At 47.1% G+C, this 19,019-nt stretch overlaps 1 protein-coding gene across 1 annotated transcript in view; it reads left to right on the top strand.

The window, feature by feature from the left end:
• The first annotated feature begins 5,405 nt into the window (after positions 1-5,405).
• HIPK2 (homeodomain interacting protein kinase 2) overlaps positions 5,406-19,019 on the top strand; it is a 185,613-nt gene continuing 171,999 nt past the window's right edge. The window contains exon 1 of the mRNA XM_082472868.1: positions 5,406-5,859. Within this exon, the coding sequence (XP_082328994.1) occupies positions 5,841-5,859 (19 nt within the window). The 5' untranslated portion in view covers positions 5,406-5,840. The remainder of the gene's footprint in view (positions 5,860-19,019) is intronic.

Below are 19,019 nucleotides of genomic sequence, written 5' to 3'. Positions count from 1 at the left end.
GGCTTTCACATCCTCCGTGGTATAATGCCCTGCCCCTGAAGCTTTTGTTTAAGGAGTCCTGTAGTTATTAAACACCAGTTCCATGCAAAATGTATCATTTCAGACGATCGAAGGTTTAAAGCAGAAATAGGAAGTAATTTCTTAAGAATAACTAAAACAAATATAGGCCTGCATTGTGACTTGTTAAGAAACAGAATCATAATAAAGGGGAAAGGAGAGACAGAAGAAATAATGTGTGGAAGAGGTAGAAAGATACAGAGGAAAAGAAGATGAGACAGATACATTGTCAAAGAGAGAGAGGAAAACACACAAAAGAGCAGAACGCCAAAAGAGAGGTGAAATCTGGAACTTGAAACGAGGTCCAAGCTCCCCCATGTTTACTGATCCCTGAGAAAGATATTACTCGTGCCATTTTGTAGAAAGGCAGATTCAGAAGAGGTAACTGCTGTAGGTGGTTACTAAGTCCTTTCCAGTTCTCTTGCCTTTATTATGTTTCTCAGAGCATACCGAAGTTAAATGGTCTTTCGGCAACCTAGAGTTCTATGTAGTGTAAAATACTGGATTTGTTAAATGAGCTAATATTTGTAAACATCTTAGAACACTGCCTAGGTGCTAATGTGTTTATGAAACAAATAAAATACAATGCATACTATCTCTAAGCCAAATGTGCTAGCTCCTGGGCCCACCTCACGTCTCACCCCGGGACTTTGGTTGTGCTCTGGGTCTGGAATGCTCTCTAGTGCCCTCTTCTGGTGCCTCCCTGACCCTCCTCCCTTCCTCCCATCTCCCCCTGTCAAACACTATGCATTCTTTGGAGGCTGAATTTAAGAACGCTACATGTGCCCCATAATTTGCCTCACTAAAGGCACTAATGTAACGCTTGTTGCTCAGTCCTTTGGATGCTCCCCACGCGCGTCTTGTGTGACCCCTGATTAGCACGCAGCACTGCTGACCTCACCTCCCTTTGCAATGGTCTCTGCCCCAGGATGTCAAGGGACCATCCATCCAGGTTGTCCTCCTCCTTCCCTGCTCTCTCCTGTTCTTTTCCCTCTGCCCATCTTTCAAATACTGGTGCCCCCTGGGGCTCCGCCTCACATTCTCTCCCTTCCTGCTCTCCTGCTCTCCCTCAGTGGAGTTTCGCTGTTGGGTTTATATCCCCCTCTCACCTGACTGCTGTCACTGGAGAGAAGGGAGACAGGCAAGCAGATTCAATCTGCCAAATCATGAAAACGTATCTGAATTCATTTAAATAACATTTCCCAGCTATACGATGCAGCTGAACGTTTTCTACTGAAGTTGTGCATCACATGGGTAAGCTTTGGTCATGGTGATCTGAAGAGCAGGTGGGGGGGGCTTGTCTGTTTGGCTCCATCTTCTTCTTCTTTCATGAGACTCCATTTCCACACCCAAGACGGTTCCCTTCCGGCAGGAAGGAGGCCACCCTCAAGATGTTTTCAGTTGACACAAGTGTTCTTTCTTCATTTTAATTTGCCTTCTAGTGGGGTATATTAGTTTGCTTGGGCTGCCATACTAAAGTACCACAAACTGTGTGGCTTTAACAACCAAAATTAATTTTCTCACAGTTCTGGAGTCTCTGAGATCAAAGCGTAGACAGGGTTGGTTTCTTCTAAGTCCTCTTTGCTTGGCTTGCAGAGGGCCTCCTTCTCCCTGTGTCTTCATGTGCTCTTTCCTTTGGTGTCTCTGTCTTAATTCTCTTTTTATAAGGACCCCAGCTATATTGGATTAACACCCACCCAAATGACCTCCTTTTAACTTAATTACCTCTTTGAAGAGCCCCATCTCCAAATACAGTCACATTCTGAGGTACCGGCGGTTAGGGTTTCAACATACGAATTTTGGGAAGACAGAGGAGGTATTCCAGAGAGTGACATTGCCTGCCTAGAATCACTCATGGCTAGATAGCAGTGGGGACGAAGTTAGAGGCAACTACTAAACATGAATCAGTGCAAGACCTGAGCCGAGGGACATCCAAACAAGTATGCCACGGACCTTGCCCCAAGATGCTGCCAACCCAGTTGTGGGGACAGGGTGCCAATACAGAAAAGGAGACTCAGCCATCTAGACTGGAGTATCCCGAGTCCAACAGAGTGTGTGTGACAGGCAGGAGAAAGAAGAGATAAAAAATCAGTTGGATGGGTCACAGGGAGGTTTTCATGCTAATAAAAACCACCTTTTATGGAACTCTACTATCTGCCAGCCCTCTATACAAACTCTGTCTCTAATCTAATCCCACCCCAGGGGCTGTAGGGAAGACTGTACGAAATAAGTTACACCAAGTTCTTGGTGTTGTGCTTGACACAAGGGAGCATGCTATAAATGGTAGCTATTATTCATCGAACACATATTTTTGCAGTACCTACCATGTGTCAGGCAGTGTGCTCATTGCTGGAGCTATAACGTCAACCAAGATGGTCTCTGCCCCCATTGAGCTTACAGTTTAGAGATGCATTATCCAATATGGTAGCCACTAGCCATATGTTGGCTATTAAAATCAATTAAAATGAAAAATTCAGTTCCTCAGTCACATCAGCCACATTTAATGCACTCCAGAGCCACAAATGGTTACCTTCCCAGCACTGCATAAAATTCTATTAGATAGTGCTGGAAAGGGGACGAGGGATTATACCTGTATGGTAAAGGTCATGATAGAGACTTATAGGTACAAGGGAAGAATATTATTATTATTACTATTCTCATTATAATCAAGATGCAGAAACTGAAGGTCAGAGAGGTTAAATAATTTGATCAAGTTCACACAGCTACTAAGTGGAAGAGCTGGGATCGGAACCAGGTCTGTCTTAATCTCATGCTACCTCAGGCCATTTTGTGGAGGAAATGAGTCAGGCACAGGTGGAATCTGGTTAAAGAGAGAAGATGGAGAAGGCATCCTCGGTGGGAAAGCAGCAGCTTGGACAAAGGCACAAAGGCACAGCTGGGCAAGGTTGAGAGAGGACCACGAGTAAACCAGTCTGGCTGGAGAGGCAGGGACTTGCTGAACTCATGTGCTTAGAAAGGTAAGCCGGAGCCTGCCTGCTTTGACTCAGAGCCTAGGAGCTAGGAAACTCAGCCCTACGTGCACAGGTTGACTCCTTGAAGGTTGTTAGCAGGAGCATGGCATGGTCCAAACTGTATGTTTTGAAGGTGGAAGTGCTCAGGGTGAACTGGGTTGAGGACCAGTAAAGGATGGCAGGGGGATAGAAGAAAGGGAATGAATGAATGGTATGAAGCAAAGAACACCAGCGTGGGAGCCAAGAGCTTAACCCTAAGATTGACTGAGTGATTGATTTTTGTTTTCTTCCTTTTTTAAAAAAATTTTTATTGGAGTATAGTTGCTTTACAATGTTGTGTTAGTTTCTACTGTACGGCAAAGTGAATCAGCTATACGTATACATATATCTCCTCTTTTTTCATTTCCTTCCCATTTAGGTCACCGTAGAGCATTGAGTAGAGTTCCCTGTGCTATACAGTAGGTTCTCATTCATTTTCTATTTTATACATAGTATCAATAGTGTATATATGTCAGTCCCAATCTCCCAGTTCATCCCACCCCACCCCTTCCCCCTTGGTATCCATATGTTTGTTCTCTACGTCTGTGTCTCTATTTCTGCTTTGTAAATAAGATTGTCTATACCAATTTTTTCAGATTCGACATATATGCATTAATATACGATACTTGTTTTTCCTATTTCTTACTTACTTCACTCTGTATGACAGTCTCTAAGTCCATCCACATCTCTACAAATGACCCAATTTCGTTCCTTTTTATGGCTGAGTAATATTCCATTGTATATATGTACCACATCTTCTTTATCCATTCCTCTGTCAATGGACATTTAGGCTGCTTCTGTGTCTTGGCTATCGTAAATAGCGCTGCAATGAACACTGGGGTGCATATATCTTTTCGGACTATGATTTTCTCCAGATATATGCCCAGGAGTGGGATTGCTGGATCATATGGTAGTTCTATTTTTAGTTTTTTAAGGAATCTCCATACTGAACTCTAAGATTTAATACTGTGTTAACACTGGGCAATATACTTCATTTCCCTGGGCCTCATCTTTTCAATTCTAAAAGGGCATGGCTGGCCCACATGATCTCTGAGACCCCCTTTAGCAATGGTAATCTAGGATTCTGCAAATGTGAGTGACATTAGGCTAAGAGAAGCAGTGCAAAGTGTAGCACTGAATATGGGGGCAAGGAAGCCGGCAGAGTCAAAGGTCATCCTGAGACAAAGGGGGAATGATGTGCTACTAACAAAACTAGGTAAGAGTGTGAAAGGGCTGGTCTTCGGGGGTTTTTTGGGGGGGGAGGTGGGTGACAGGGTATGGAGGTTGGAAAGGATAAGAGGTAGTGGGAAAATAATGGGTTTGTTCATTATTTTATATTCCCCAAATACAGATTTTAAACTTCTGACCTATGACCCACAGCAGGAAATACAACTTGTATCGTGGTCCAGCACAGTTGTCCTGTATATGTAACCGAAAAAAAACGTTTATGAAATAAACAGTTACTCTTACTAAGGGCAATGGGTCTAATCTTTTCTATTCTAGTACACTTCATTTTTTTAAAAAAGCTGCTTGCCATCCACTGAATATCTTTTATGATCAATCTATGTGTCACTGACTAAGAGGAGGCTCCCGTCTTCTTAAGTTGGGGGCGATGGCAGGGCATCCCATCACAGAATCCAAGAAGAAGCTGCAGCAGTGAACTGGCGAGGCTTCGGGCTGGGGAGAGTCTGGAGCGTGTTTAGTTGAAGACCCGTTCGGAGAGAGCGTTGAGGCAGGTAGAGGGAACCACGCGTCCAGATTATGGGGGTCGGGGGGGGGTACCCTCAGGACACCGTAGGCGTGAGGACCGGGCGGAAACCTAATTCCCGCAGGAATCCAGCGACCACCCGGGGGCTGCATTTCTTAAGCGTGCTCGGAATGGCTTCTGCATCTCTGACCTCATTTGGATTTCAAAAGCTCCTCCGCTTACTCATCCTCCCCCCGAGGACGGCGTGCGCCCACTCCTCCATTCATTCATCGCACCCCGATCTCAGGGAGCGCCAACCAGGTGCGAGAAGGGCGAGCCGCTGCCGGCCGGGGCTCCCCTTCCAGTCTGTTCGCCCTCCCGCCCAGCTCGCGCGCGCACACAAAGTTCTGGCTGCTACCCCTGCGGACCGGCTCCCCTTTGCCAATCAGAGCTGAAGCGTGTGCACACCGGGCCGCGCCGAGCCTCGCTGGCCTCGCCGAGCCTCCCTGGCCTCGCCCGCTCCTGCCCTCGGCTCGGCCTTCCCCGCCTCGCATCCGTGCCATCGGCGCTCGATTGCGCGCGGAATCCGCTCTCCGGGCTCGCTCGCTCGCTCGCTCGCGCTCTGCCGCCGCTCCCGCCCCCGCCCCCCGCCCCTCCCCCGGCTCCTCCCGCCCCTCCTCCGCCTCCCGTGCAACTTTTGCCGAAGCCCCCCCACACACACAGCCATGCTGAGCTGAGCCCCGGCCGGGGACTGGCCGCGCGCTGCCCGCCCCGGCTCCCGCCCCACCGCGGACCCGCTCGGGGGCCGCGGCCGCTCGGCCCTCGGCCTCGGCCGCTGCGCCCGCCCGCCCGGCCGCCCCGGAGCCCCGCGCAGGGCCCGGGCCGCGGCGGCGGCGGCGGCGGCGCCCGGCCCCCTCCCCCGGCGCCGGCCAAGTGAGGCGGTGATGCGGGCGCTGGCGGCCCCGGCTGCGCGGAGAGCGGAGACACAGGCTCAAGATGGCAGATTCCGACTGAGGCTGGGGGGGCCGAGCTCGCGCGCCGCGTTCCCTTCTCCGTTGCCATGAATCGCGGACACCCCGGCCCCGATGGCCCCCGTGTACGAAGGTAAGCGGCGCCGGCCCGCCGACCCCGCTCGCCCCGCGCCGCCTGGCTGCCGCGGCCCCCGCAGCTTTGTTCTGCCCGCCGCCCCTCGCCGGGCAGCCCCCGGGCCCGCCGCCCCCGGGCGCCCGGCCTCCGCGCCCCACCCCCGGGGCTCGAACCGGCTGCCCGCCCCCTCCACGCCGCCCCCACCCTCGCCCAGCGAGCGGCCGGGATCCGGAATCGAACAGATCTTATTTCCAGGGTGGAGAAAGAGGCGGGGGGGGGGGGGGTGTGGGTGCGAGGGTGGGCTCCTGGCCGAAGAAAAGAAATTAGGAGGGGGGCGCCGGGGAAAAGACAGACCCATGACGGTGCTCTTTATTTATTTGGAATAAATAAAGGTGATACGGTGTAGCTTTCCTCCTCCCCCCTCCCCCAAAGAAAATTACCTTTAAGATGATGTGCTTTCCACTCTCTGTCCTCGCAGCTCCCTTCCCATTTCCCTCCACTCCCACCCCACGCTCCTTTATTCTTCGCGAGCCTCTGATTTTGGGGGGCTGTCGGATCGGAATGTACGGGGCTAGGTGATGAGAGGGGATAGAGAGGAAAAGTCCATTTCAGACCCAGGCAGAACAATGCAGTAGGCTAAAATCTCCCCGCATTAGCGTGTGTAAGGGAAAAATGTAGTTTAGGTTTTCAAGTCGGGGAGGCAGCCAAGACGTCTGTTCGTCTCGATCGGTCTGGGTAAACCTGCGTCGTGCACCTTCACCTGGCGTCGGGTCCTTTTTCTCATCTGTCTTTAGGAAGAAAGAAAGGAACGGAAGGCACGAGCGCTACGTTTTCCCCTGCACTCCCTCTCTCTTTCGTTTCTCTTCAGTCAGTTCTGTCAGCTTCCAGGCAGAAATCAAACTGGAATCAACTAAGTTTTTACACTCCAGTGTGTTTTTTGTGTGCTTGTAATAGGAGGAATTTTGAACCAAAGGGTGCTTGATTTTTTTTCAGTCATTTTCATCGTGAAAATGTTTTCTCGTGCAATCACTGAAGTAGCAGCCTTTACATACTTTTAGCGTCAGTCCATCCGGCTTTCTTTCGGTTTTGTTCAGATATTCTGTGGATGAAATAGCAAATGAGAGGGGCACGGGTTTGTGGGGGAACAGAGAGGAGGGGCGAGGAGATTTTAATCCTCTGTAAATCCGGAGAGCAGTCCTGGCGAGTGAGACAGGGAACGCATTAATAGTTTTATCTCTATTATAAAGGCAGATTTAAAAAAAAAACTTATCTGAAAAGAAAATCTGTTATTAGTTCCAGGGCTCCAAATGAATTAGGTTTCTGGATGGAATAAAGTTACCAGTCAGGTCCTGGATAACGAGGCTGTAAATAACCTATGGACTGTAAATATTTTTTTTTTCAGACTCTCTTAGAAACAAAGGGGCCTGTTTAGAAGGCAACAGAGAGATGTTATTTCAGGGGCTTTCCTCTTTGATTCTGAAGAACACAAGGTCCATTTAACCATTCAACAAAACAAAACGAAATTTCTGATCACTCCACCACGCAGAAAAGAGCGAGCCGGTGGCTCTGTGAACACGCTAGGAGGACCCAGTCGGGCGTTCATTGTTTGTCTGTGTCTCTGGGAGGGGGCTACAGTCAATGCTTCCCCTGTCTGTGGAGTGTTAAAATGAAACAATTTTCTCTTTATTAAGTACCTCTTTTGAGACTCCCTCTGCTGGACACTCCGGGTGAGCATTGGAGAAGGAACTTGGCATTGAATTCAGAACTATAGTAAAGGGCTGCTTTCCCTTTTCACAAGGGGCTGGGTGTGTGGGTTGGGATGTATTTAGTCAACTTTGTGGAAAGCCATCCTGGGAACCGTGCTGTTCTCCTCCTGTCCCTCGCATTGTAAATCCAGATGGAATGTAGGCCATACCCCTGAGGCCAAGACTTGGCACTCCTGTTCTTCCAACAGTGCTCTTCTAGTGCATGACACCAGATAAAGACCTGTGGGTGTGTAAGATGTTGTGGTGTAAGAATCAGCACCGATCTCAAAGGTCTCAGGAGCTCACTTTTTAAATTTGCAAGCCTGCCGTCTGTGTCCCAGGTGACCTGCGTGGTCACCCCGGTCCACCCCGGGTTTCCCTCTGTCTTGTCTGTGTGCTCTCTTAATTATTCCTGTGCTTTGTGCCCTTTGATTCTGAGAGAGTTTCTGCATACCTTTGTAATTCTTCTCCTAGTCTTCTCACCCCTCCTCAAGCAGTCCCAGCTTCACTCTGCACAAGCTTAGGTCTGGGTCTTTTTTGAAAGAGACTGTCGGTCGTGCTCTAAAACAGACAGGTGACCTCTATAATCAGGCACTGTATTGCGGAACCCACATTCCCGTCCTGCTGTGAGTTCCTCTAAGACTCCAGTGACCTCCTTTTTCCCTCCTTGGTGACGTCTGCTTGATTTAGCGAACCTGATTTTTACCGTATCCCCATCAGAGCGTATGGACTCCTTGTGTGCATCCTGAAGGAGCAGGGCTTTTCCTGTGGAATTCTCCAAGAACAGTGATTTCTAATAGTTTTTAAGCTACTGAAAGGTTGAGCATGGAGTTCTCAGGAGAAGGATAATGACAGGCGAGGCATTTCAGCTGGAATTCAGGGGTGTACTCATTTGTTTAAATGGGGTGCAGTTGCCCCAAGCTGGGATTTGGTGTGAAGGCCCGAGTGCATTAGTGGAGCATTCTGAGCTGCCAGGTTTTTAGAGAGAAATGCTCAGTTGGAAACAGGGTATGTTTGATAATACAAACTAATGGGTAGGAAAGTATAATCAGTCTTCTGTGACTTGCTTTTAAGGATAGGTTTATAAATAGCACATTAGTTTTCAATGGCTTGGTACTGATCAAGTTGAACTTCTTTAAAAAGGTTTATTTTCTTTAGAAGGTTAAACATTCGCCTTGCAATTATGTTTACTCCATCAACTTGCTTAGCAAGGCTTTTTCCAATATGTAGTGCAAAGGCCAACCACAAAGGTCTATAGTGCCATAGGTTCTGAATTGGAGGACCCTAAATCCCACGTTAATTGTGTTCCACTGTCCCTGGGCTGTGCCATGTCCACTAGTGTTAGCTTATCCAGTCAGACTTCCCAAAACTGTAGCGCTGAAGTCTATCATCAGATGGGCCTGAAGACACCTACCAAGAAGTGGATTCTGAATCATCTCCCATTAAAAGAATTTGATGACACATGTTCAAAAAATATCTTTTTCCTGTGTTTATGTTTTATATTTTTAAAATGAGGAAGTATAAATATTGTTTTCATTCTCACCACATTTGAGGAGTGAATCAAGGCTCATTAATTTTATTCCTGATCCTGGACAGTGTGGTACGATACTTGAATCAGAGAAACCTGGGGTTTGAATCTAGCTATATGGCTTTGGGGCATGTTACTTAACTTCTCTGAGGTTTTTTTTTTAAAGCCTTGTTCGATTGTGCCAGGGCTCCATTAGAAGCGAGTACAGGTAAAGCGCTTGGCTGTAGTAGGCATTTTCTCAGTGCGTGTTAAATCCCTCTAGCTTTTGAGCTGCTTACAGGCATGACAACTCCAGGGAAAGAATAACCCACAAATAGTTTAGAAAACCAATAATAGCAGCATTCCAATTATTGATCTCCTGCTATTCCTTTTCCAGTTTGGGCACCAGCAACAATAAACCCCCTATGGCCACAGAAGAAAGAGCCTTTTTTGACCCCCTCTGTGACTTTTCTAGATTCTTTATTCCCACTGAGCTTCTGCTGGTTTCAGGTAGAGGATTTCTCTTCTCTAGTGACACATTCTATGCCACTTTAAAAATGAGGCAACGAGCCATTAGAACAGAGTTTCAGGGTCTGCAGCTGTGCCTCTGGGAAAGTATCCCAAAGTATGAAAGATAATCTTTGCCCTTAATCAGGATCCATTCGTAACCCAGGCAGCAGGCCAGGAGAGGGAGCGCCCAGAGGTGGCTTCCCTACCAAGGGCTCCTCAGAGGGGAGGCACCTGCCCCACCACGAGCCAAGCTCTGGATCAGTGCACCAAACATAATTTTCCTACAGAAGAAAATTTGGTGCTTTATGCAAGTTACAGCTGCTCATATTCTTCGTATTTTATTTTTATTTATTTATTATTATTATTATTTTATTTTATTTATTTATTGGCTGCGTTGGGTCTTCGTTGCTGCACGCAGGCTTTCTCTAGTTGCGGCGAGCGGGGGCTACTCTTAGTTGCTGCGTGCGGGCTTCTCATTGCGGTGGCTTCTCTTGTTGCGGAGCGCGGGCTCTAGGCGCGCGGGCTTCAGTAGCTGTGGCACGCAGGCTCTAGAGCTCAGGCTCAGTAGTTGTGGCATGCGGGTTCAGTAGTTGTGGCTTGTGGGCTCTAGAGCACAGGCTCAGTAGTTGTGGCGCACAGGCTTAGTTGCTCCGTGGCATGTGGGATCTTCCCGGACCAGGGCTCGAACCCGTGTCCCCTGCATTGGCAGGTGGATTCTTAACCACTGCACCACCAGGGAAGTCCCTATGTTTTATTTTTTGTTTCTTTATTTCTCTCTTCCTTCCTCCTGTAGAGACCAATCTTAAAGGAACCGCCTTTGAGGTGTATATGGAACAAAGTAGTGACGATCAGGAGGGTATGATACATGAACATTTTTTATTGTTCTCTGAACGTGTCATTTGCCAATGCTTTCTGGTGGTCTTACGATGACAATTCAAGCTCTTCGGGTTGCTATCAAAGGCGAGGTTCAGAATAATGCCAGCAGATGTCATATAACCTCTGATGGAGTGTGAACTTGAAAGGCCCAAACTCATAATAGTTCCATTTTGTATGGCAATACCCTGTTGGGGGTGGGGGAGGGATTGGAGGTAGAGAAAGAAAATGGAAAACCTGGAATATAGAAAGGTCTTTTTTTTTCCTCTAAAAGAAACCAAGATGCCTGAAGTTCATGGCAGTAATTGCGACTTAGACCCCACTTAGTTTGTGGCACACGCTCTACCCACATTGACTTGCTTGTCCTCCTAACAGCCCCAAAATAGGCACCGTCACGCCCACTTTGCAGGCAGGGCTCTTCTTTAACACATCCATTTCACAGACGTTTATGCAGGGTGTCTGTCCTCGAGTTCAGGTTGCATGGGAAGTGAAAGTCAAAACTAAGCATGAGCTCACCAGACCGTGGTCTGACTCAAGATGGAATGCCTTTAATGTGTGTGTGTGCATGCACGCACCCTCACATCGGTTCTTAATTCTTATGTGCTCATGTTTCTTGAGGTATAAAGGGAAGACCCCACGTCCCTATTTTCTCTTGAAATATTTTCTTTATTTGGAATCAAAAAAATATTTCTGAATGTAGAAAATACCTATTACAAATTTCCTTAGAAATATCCCTGGAAATTACCATCCCTGGAAATTACCATCTCTCATTTGCAGAAGAGTCCATCTTCCTCTTTCATTACTTACATCTTATACCTTTGTAAACACGTTACACTTCTAATTTGCACATGCTGCTCAGAGACTTTCTGTTTTTGGCATTTGGCGTTACCGGCTCCGTCGCCAGTGGACCCATTCATCTTACATGGCTGTTGGAGAATTAATTCCTGGCTTTGCTGCCTGGCTGAGATCTTTAATTCCAGGTAGTTTTGTGGTACTTATTGGTGGGGATATAGATCGGGTGGTCACTCAGCAGATCCCTCAGGGAAGGAAGTTGTAGAAGAAGAAAACCTAGCTCCACCTATTGGGAGTGTGGAGCCCAGAGCAGGAAAGGACCTTGGGAGAATTTAGTCTGACATACAGAATGCAGCTGACATAAGTCTTAAAAAAAAAAGTTGAACTACTCTCAAAAGAAGAGGAGAGAGTGCACAGAAGAATCTTGACGATTCGGTGTAATATTGGTTCATCCAGGTTTAGAAAGGACAGTTTGTCAGATTCTTTAGAGGTTCTGAGTCTGCGAAAGCCGTGCCTGTTTTTCCAGGTTCTCTACGAGTAAGTGAGGTGTTCATGAGAGTGGCTACAAGTCAGACTTGCAGCCCGTATTCCTCCATCTTTGGTCTAGAGCCAATGGAAAAGGCAAAAGATACGATGGGCAAAGCCATTCAACTTGTGACTTTCTGATGGGTAACTTTGCCATTAGAAAGTAAGCTAGTGAAATAGTTGCCAATAAAAAAAAAAAGCAGCAAACTTTTTTTTAACATGTTTATTGGAGTATAATTGCTTTACAATGGTGTGTTAGTTTCTGCTTTATAACAAAGTGAATCAGTTATACATATACATATGTCCCCATATCTCTTCCCTCTTTCGTCTCCCTCCCTCCCACCCTCCCTATCCCACCCTCTAGGTGGTCACAAAGCACCGAGCTGATCTCCCTGTGCTATGCGGCTGCTTCCCACTAGCTATCTATTTTACGTTTGGTAGTGTATATATGTCCATGCCACTCTCTCACTTTGTCCCAGCTTACCCTTCCCCCTCCCCGTATTCTCAAGTCCATTCTCTAGTAGGTCTGTGTCTTTATTCTCGTCTTGCCCCTAGCTTCTTCATGACCATTTGTTTTTTTAGATTCCATATATATGTGTTAGCATACGGTATTTGTTTTTCTCTTTCTGACTTACTTCACTCTGTGTGACAGACTCTAGGTCCATCCACCTCACTACAAATAGTTCAACTTCGTTTCTTTTTATGGCTGAGTAATATTCCATTGTATATATGTGTCACATCTCCTTTATCCATTCATCTGTCGATGGACACTTAGGTTGATTCCATGTCCTGGCTATTGTAAATAGAGCTGCAGTGAACATTTTGGTGCACGACTCTTTTTGAATTATGGTTTTCTCAGGGTATATGCCCAGTAGTGGGATTGCTAGGTCATATGGTAGTCTATTTTTAGTTTTTTAAGGAACCTCCATACTGTTCTCCATAGTGGTTGTATCAATTTACATTCCCACCAACAGTGCAAGAGGATTCCCTTTTCTCCACACCCTCTCCAGCATTTATTGTTTGTAGATTTTTTGATGATGGCCATTCTGACCAGTGTGAGATGATATCTCATTGTAGTTTTGATTTGCATTTCTCTAATGATTAATGATGTTGAGCATTCTTTCATGTGTTTGTTGGCAATCTGTATATCTTCTTTGGAGAAATGTCTATTTAGGTCTTCTGCCCATTTTTGGATTGGGTTGTTTGTTTTTTTGATATTGAGCTGCTTGTAAATTTTGGAGATTAATCCTTTGTCAGTTGCTTCATTTGCAAATATTTTCTCCCATTCTGAGGGTTCTCTTTTCGTCTTGTTTATGGTTTCCTTAGCAGCAAACCTGTAAAACTGCAAAATAATTTTGCGGTTTTACAGCCACTTATTTCTAAACACGGCATTGAAGAGATTTGTAGTGTTTTTGAAAGTAGCCTGTTTTAGCAATTCTTGCCTAACTTATGTTGCTCTAGTAGGTTCTGATTAATTAAATGCCGCTGTGTTTAAGTAGAATTAAGATTGATTGACTCTTGCCTGTGCTAATGCTGTAGACTTTATAAAACCTTCATTGTCACAGAAAGAATGCAGTTTAATATATGAGTGGACAAGGGCGTTTCCCCCCAGGTTGTGCTGTGCATGCTCAGTGAAAGATCACTGTAGAACCTGCCATAACATTGGGTTATGACACTTTGGATTCACATAGTTACAGATTGCATTCTGATGAAATAAGGTTTTTTTCCCCCTATATTTTTACCATTTTCCTCTAGATCAATATTACCCTTTTGATTCAACCTATGGAATTGTTATTCACAATATAAAATGATTTTCCAAGGGCTCATCATAAGAAAAGTGATCCATCATGCCAGTTCTGTATAGAACTTCTAGTTTCATGGCATTAAGGAAGCAAATTTTAATATGTGTGTCTGGAATCCTTTTAAAAGTCACATGGTAAGGCAATTTTGAAAACTCTGGTTCATTGCTTGTTATGGAAGTTTGATCTTTTTTCCCCTAATGAAGAATTTACAGAGCTCTGACAAAAAGCGACGTGTAAGTTCTTAAAATTGTGCAGAGAGGCAGCAAGTTACACCCTCCCGAGTTCTGTGTCGCTGCACCTACTCAACCAGAATCCAGGCTGATAGCAGGAGCTTCTGCGGGAAAGTGAATTACAGGGGAACTCGTAATGTGGGCGGGGATCGGGGGGCACACACCCCTGCAGCAGGTACATTTGAAGCTCCAGCACACTGTGATCACTGTGATTCATTAAGGATGACCTGCACCATCAGGAAAAGATTAATCAATATTCATTATGTTCTGTTAACTGAGACTGGGAGTTTCTCTAATGTATTATAGAAATGTTTCCATAAGAAAATGGTTAAAATAAAGAAACTCTTTCATTTAATTATACCATGACTTACTCCCCAAAAAGGATTTAAGGCCTCTTAAAGGGTTAAGTTACTGGAAGAGGGAAAATTAATTTATGTAGATCAATTCTGTGGATCGGCCTATTTCCAAAGATGTCGGATAAGTGAGGTTTTCCTCTCCAGAGCGACAACAGAAACAGTCAAAGCCCTTGTGCTGGTGTAGCCAGGTGAACAAGCAGAGTGCATAATGGAATTCATTTGCAAGGTCATTTTTGCTTGGCTGGAGTGGTAAGCGCAAAATAGACCAGCAGCCGAGAACGGTAAGTGTTTGGGATCAGTTGTTGAAAGACTTAAAACGGGTTCTAATTCGAGAGACATTTTATGGCGTGGAAAAGGGAACCAATATAATCAAAATGATACTTGAACAAGGTAATTTTTTTCCTGGCCTGGATGTAATAGAGGGGATGAGGCAGCGGAGGGTGAGCCACGTGGTGCGGGGGGGAGGCGAGCTCGCCGTGGTGATGGAGCTGGGCTGTTGCTGGGGTCACACGAGAGAGCGTGGCAGAGCACTTAGCCGCATGCCTGATCTGGGCATTCAGTAAATATTTGCTCCTTTCCAGTTTCCTCCCCACCCCTCGTGGCCGTGATCTAGGACCAGGGAAGCTTGCTGGTGTTAGCAGTGCCACGATTCTTAGAGTCTGCCCGCTATATCCACAGCTTGCACATCCATGGATTCAACCAACCATAGATTGAACATATTTGGGGAAAAAAATCCAGAAAGTTCCAAAAAGCAAAGTTTGAATTTGCTGTGCACCCGGCAACTATCTACATAGCGTTTACATTGTATTAGATATTACAAGTAATCTAGAGATGATTTACAGTAAACAAGCAGATGCGTGTAGGTTATGTGCAAATACTACACTGTCTTATGTAAAGGACTTGAGCATACTAGGCGTTTGGTATCCACAGCGGTCCTGGAAGCAGCACTCCTCAGATACCAAAGGACAACCGATTCTGTTTTTCTAAAGACTCTCTTCTTTTGGTAGGCTCTCTTACATTCTACCCTGGGATCACAGTATCTCAGGATCTTACTGGGTCAGTCTTCACACACTCGTATCAACCTTTGACACTTGAGGAAACTGAGGCCCAGAGCACTGAAGAGGCTGCCTCAACGTTGCCTTGAGAGTCACTCCGGCCGTGGGCGCAGAAACTCCAGGACAGTGGCCACTGAGTGGGGCTTCACTGGGCCGCCCTGCCAGCGGGAGCTCCATGGTGTGCGTCCCACGAGGCTGTCACAGCCGCGAACCTTCTCCCAGAGCTGGGGGAGGTCCTGGGCCTGGTCCTCCTGGGTGCCCTGCCGCCCACGGTACCTCCCCGAGCCCATCCCCGGGGGGCTATTTCCCACTGTCCAGAGCAAAGCAAGGCCATATGCCCTCAGCTCTGGTTTTTCAAGAGTCTTCTGTTAGGAAGTTGTTCCTTATGTTTCCCTGAGAAAGTTCGCAGCTTGTCACCACGAACTACTTATTAACAACAAGAAGAAAAAAATCACAGAAATCGGTACAATTGTGATGAGTTTCACAGAATCTCAGAGCACTTTTCAGTCATTAAGTGGCTTTAAAAAAAAAAAAAAATGCTGGGACTTGCCTGGCGGTCCTGTGGTTGAGACTCCACGCTTTCACTGCAGAGGGACCAGGTTCGATCCCTGGTTGGAAAACTAAGATCCCACAAGCTGCGCTGCATGGCCAAAAATAAAAATTAATTAATTTTAAAAAAATGCTGATTTCCCAAGGTAGAGCTTCGACTCATTCTTTCTCTTTGATGTGACCAAAAGTTGAACCCCATCCCTGTTGTCAGGCATGTCATTCTGACCCCACAGAGGATCCTGTTGGGGTCCCTTCTGTCTTGCGCTTCCCACCTCCCTTGGAAGCTCTTCCATCCCAATGAGTAACCCTTCATAGTATTTGAACACACAGACTTTCACGAGAAGGGATGGCTTGACTTGACATTGCTGAATCCCCGGGTGACGGCGCAGGGCAGCCTGCAGCCCACCGATTCCTGGTTTGTGTGTCCAACCTACCACCACCTCCACCTCCCCGCGGACCTAGGGGTGCCTCCTGGCCACCTGCTCGGCCCCTGTGTGCACCCCACAGGCCCTGCCTGGGGAAGGCCTACAAGTGGGTGCGAGGCCTTCTGGACGGGGATTACCAGGGTCCCAGGGATCCAGAACATGGTCCGGAAGAGGACGGGGGCCCAGCTGGTGACCCTGGGGACACCTCTCCCCTTGGGGAGGGGTGTGGCTGGGGGTCTTGAAAGTGTGGGGTTCAGGGCTGGAGACCCTTTTACCCTGTTCTAAGGGCAGCGCTGCTAAGGGGACTTGTTGCTATAAAAACTTGGGCAACAAAGGCAACTCAAAATGTTTTGTGTTTATACAAGTCATGGCTCGTGATTGCTTCACTGGATACTCTGCTCCTTTCTTTCCCTCCTCAACCTTGACGCTGTACTTACAGTTGCTCCATAAAGCGTGGTTGATGAAACTGCCCCATTTCCCGTTGCTGGCTAAGGAAAGCTCGGGAACCAGTATGTTGTTCCCACAGTGAAACTTGACAGAGAGCCTAGTCAGTCCAGCAGCTCTTCCGTTTTGTCTGTTTCAGCCATTGACATTCGCAGCCTCTCCTACTTCTGTCCTCCCTTGACGTCATCTCACCTCTCTGCTTCCAGCTACTTATTATTCCCCACTCTGCTACCCACAGCGAGCCAGGCTCCTTACCTGCCTGCTCATCGTCTGACTTGGCGTATCTTGGCTGTGTCTCTGCCTTGTTATACTCGTAGGTGTCAGGGTCCAAGTGCAGGTACACTGGGGCTCACTTTGGGGAGTGTTTGTGTAGGGAGCTGTTTTGGAGAAGCGCTTCTCCAGCTTTGGAAACCGTCAGTCACCAGGAGGGCCTGTTAAAACAAATCACTGGGCGCCACCCTCAGAGTTTCTGTTTCAGTAGGTCTGGGGTGGGGCTTGAGAATTTGCATTTCTGATTGAGAACCCCTATTTTAAAGGAATGCATTCAGAATGAGAAATCAGTGTATATTTAAAATCAGATGGTAGTTGCTTTGATGAAAACTTTCCTTGGGCATGTGGGAGTCGGAGACCTGGCCAGGGTATTATTTGCTGTACTGCTCTTGGTGGCTGAGACGGCCTCCAGCCTCCAGCCTTTCTGCCTCAGCTCCGGGAGAGACGAGGCCCCATCTGCTCCAGGGCCCGTCCATGCAGGGGCTACTTCCTCTTGTTCTCTCTCCAGAGCCGGCCAGTCTGTAGTTCATCCAGTTTGGCACTGGGGCCTCAGAGTAGAATGGGCAGATATCATTCTCACAGTAATAATATATTATTATTAATCGACATAAAGAGCTCTGTGATTGTCTCCATTTATGGAAGAGGAAATCGAGGCTTAGAGATATTAAAGAACCTGTCCAAAGTCTCATAAGCCAGACCTTGAGCCCTCCTGATGCCGGAGCGTGCTCTCGTCTTGACCGGCCGGCCGCCCGCCCGGCTCCTCACGGGGCAGTTGGAGTGGTCGGGGCAACATGCGGCACGGAGAGCCACAGTTAACTCGAGTAGGAAGGATCCGGGATCCTTCTCGGAGCAGGGCAACCACGGCGGGGGGCTGGCGGTGCTGGAGCGTTGATGTTGCAGACACACATCCTCCCACCCCACGCTCACCCCCGCTCTGCTGTCCCGTCCGCCTCCTCTCCATCCATTAGGGACAGATGAGATGGTGAGTGTAAAGCACTTAGTCCGGGAGCTGGCATGTAGGAGGGTATATAGTAAGGGACAGCCACGCCATGAACCCATGTGAGCAGCTAAACCAGGAATCTGAGAATAATCTTCCTGAGACCTCTAAGAAAAAAAGTTATGAATAGGTGGTAACAGCTAATACTTATCAAGCCCTTGGTATTGCCAGTTCTGTTCTAAGGTTTCAGTTGTATTAATTCACTGACTCCTGTAGTAATGCTGCAGGGTAGGTTCTGCCCAGCTGTGTGACGCTGCAGAGGCACTGGAAGGGTCGGCCGCTCACAGGCGGCTGAGCTGAGGTTGCCCCCACCCCGGCATCCTGGATCCAGAGCTCCCACCCCTGCCCATCAGGCTCTAGCTGCAAAGCGGGAAGTCTTCCCAATCCCTTCCTTGATAAGAGAGTGAAATTGGTAAATATGCTGGTTCTGCTCCCAATGTAAAATGTTCTTTGTTTCAATCAGAATCTGAATGAATGTTTTAAAATTTGAGAAACTGATTTCTGTTGGTCTTCTTGAAAGATAAGGTGGCCGGCGTAGAACAGTCAGGTCTGAAAGACAAGAGCAGCGGAAGGGCCAGCCCTGCCATGTGTTAAAACCAAACCATAAAGGTTCAGATTTGGCGCGAAACTTGACAGACCCATCAGTGGGCAGAATAGGTGTGCCAGATGTAAGATCCTGTTGTCTGTGAGCATTTAATAGATGACGAAGGAGTTTCCATGAAGTGGTGGGGCAAGGAAACCTGATTTAACAAATGGGAATGGGACCACGTGATAGCAATTTGAAAAATCTCAACGGGTATTATCACCTCACAACATTATACCAAGATAAATTCTATGTGATTAAAATGTTAAATTCAACAAAAGTCTGCTGAGCACATTAAGTATGCCAGGGACTGTTCTAGGTGCCAGAGGTGCAGCAACGAACAAAACAGATGTACACCCCTCCCCTGAAGCAGCCTGCATTTTAACGGATAAAGGTAAATTTATCAATGGATTAAAAAAATCCTTTTTTAAGAAAGCTTGAAGGAAACAGAAGTGGATATTTATTAAACCTCTGGAGGGGTTGAAATTTCTAAGCTTAGAATCTGTTGAAGAAAT

This window comes from Balaenoptera physalus, assembly GCF_965194825.1.
Source record: "Balaenoptera physalus genome assembly, chromosome: 8".
Classification (NCBI taxonomy): domain Eukaryota; kingdom Metazoa; phylum Chordata; class Mammalia; order Artiodactyla; family Balaenopteridae; genus Balaenoptera; species Balaenoptera physalus.
The sequence above is the reverse complement of the archived record's forward strand: the minus strand, read 5'-3'. Positions and strand labels throughout refer to the sequence as shown.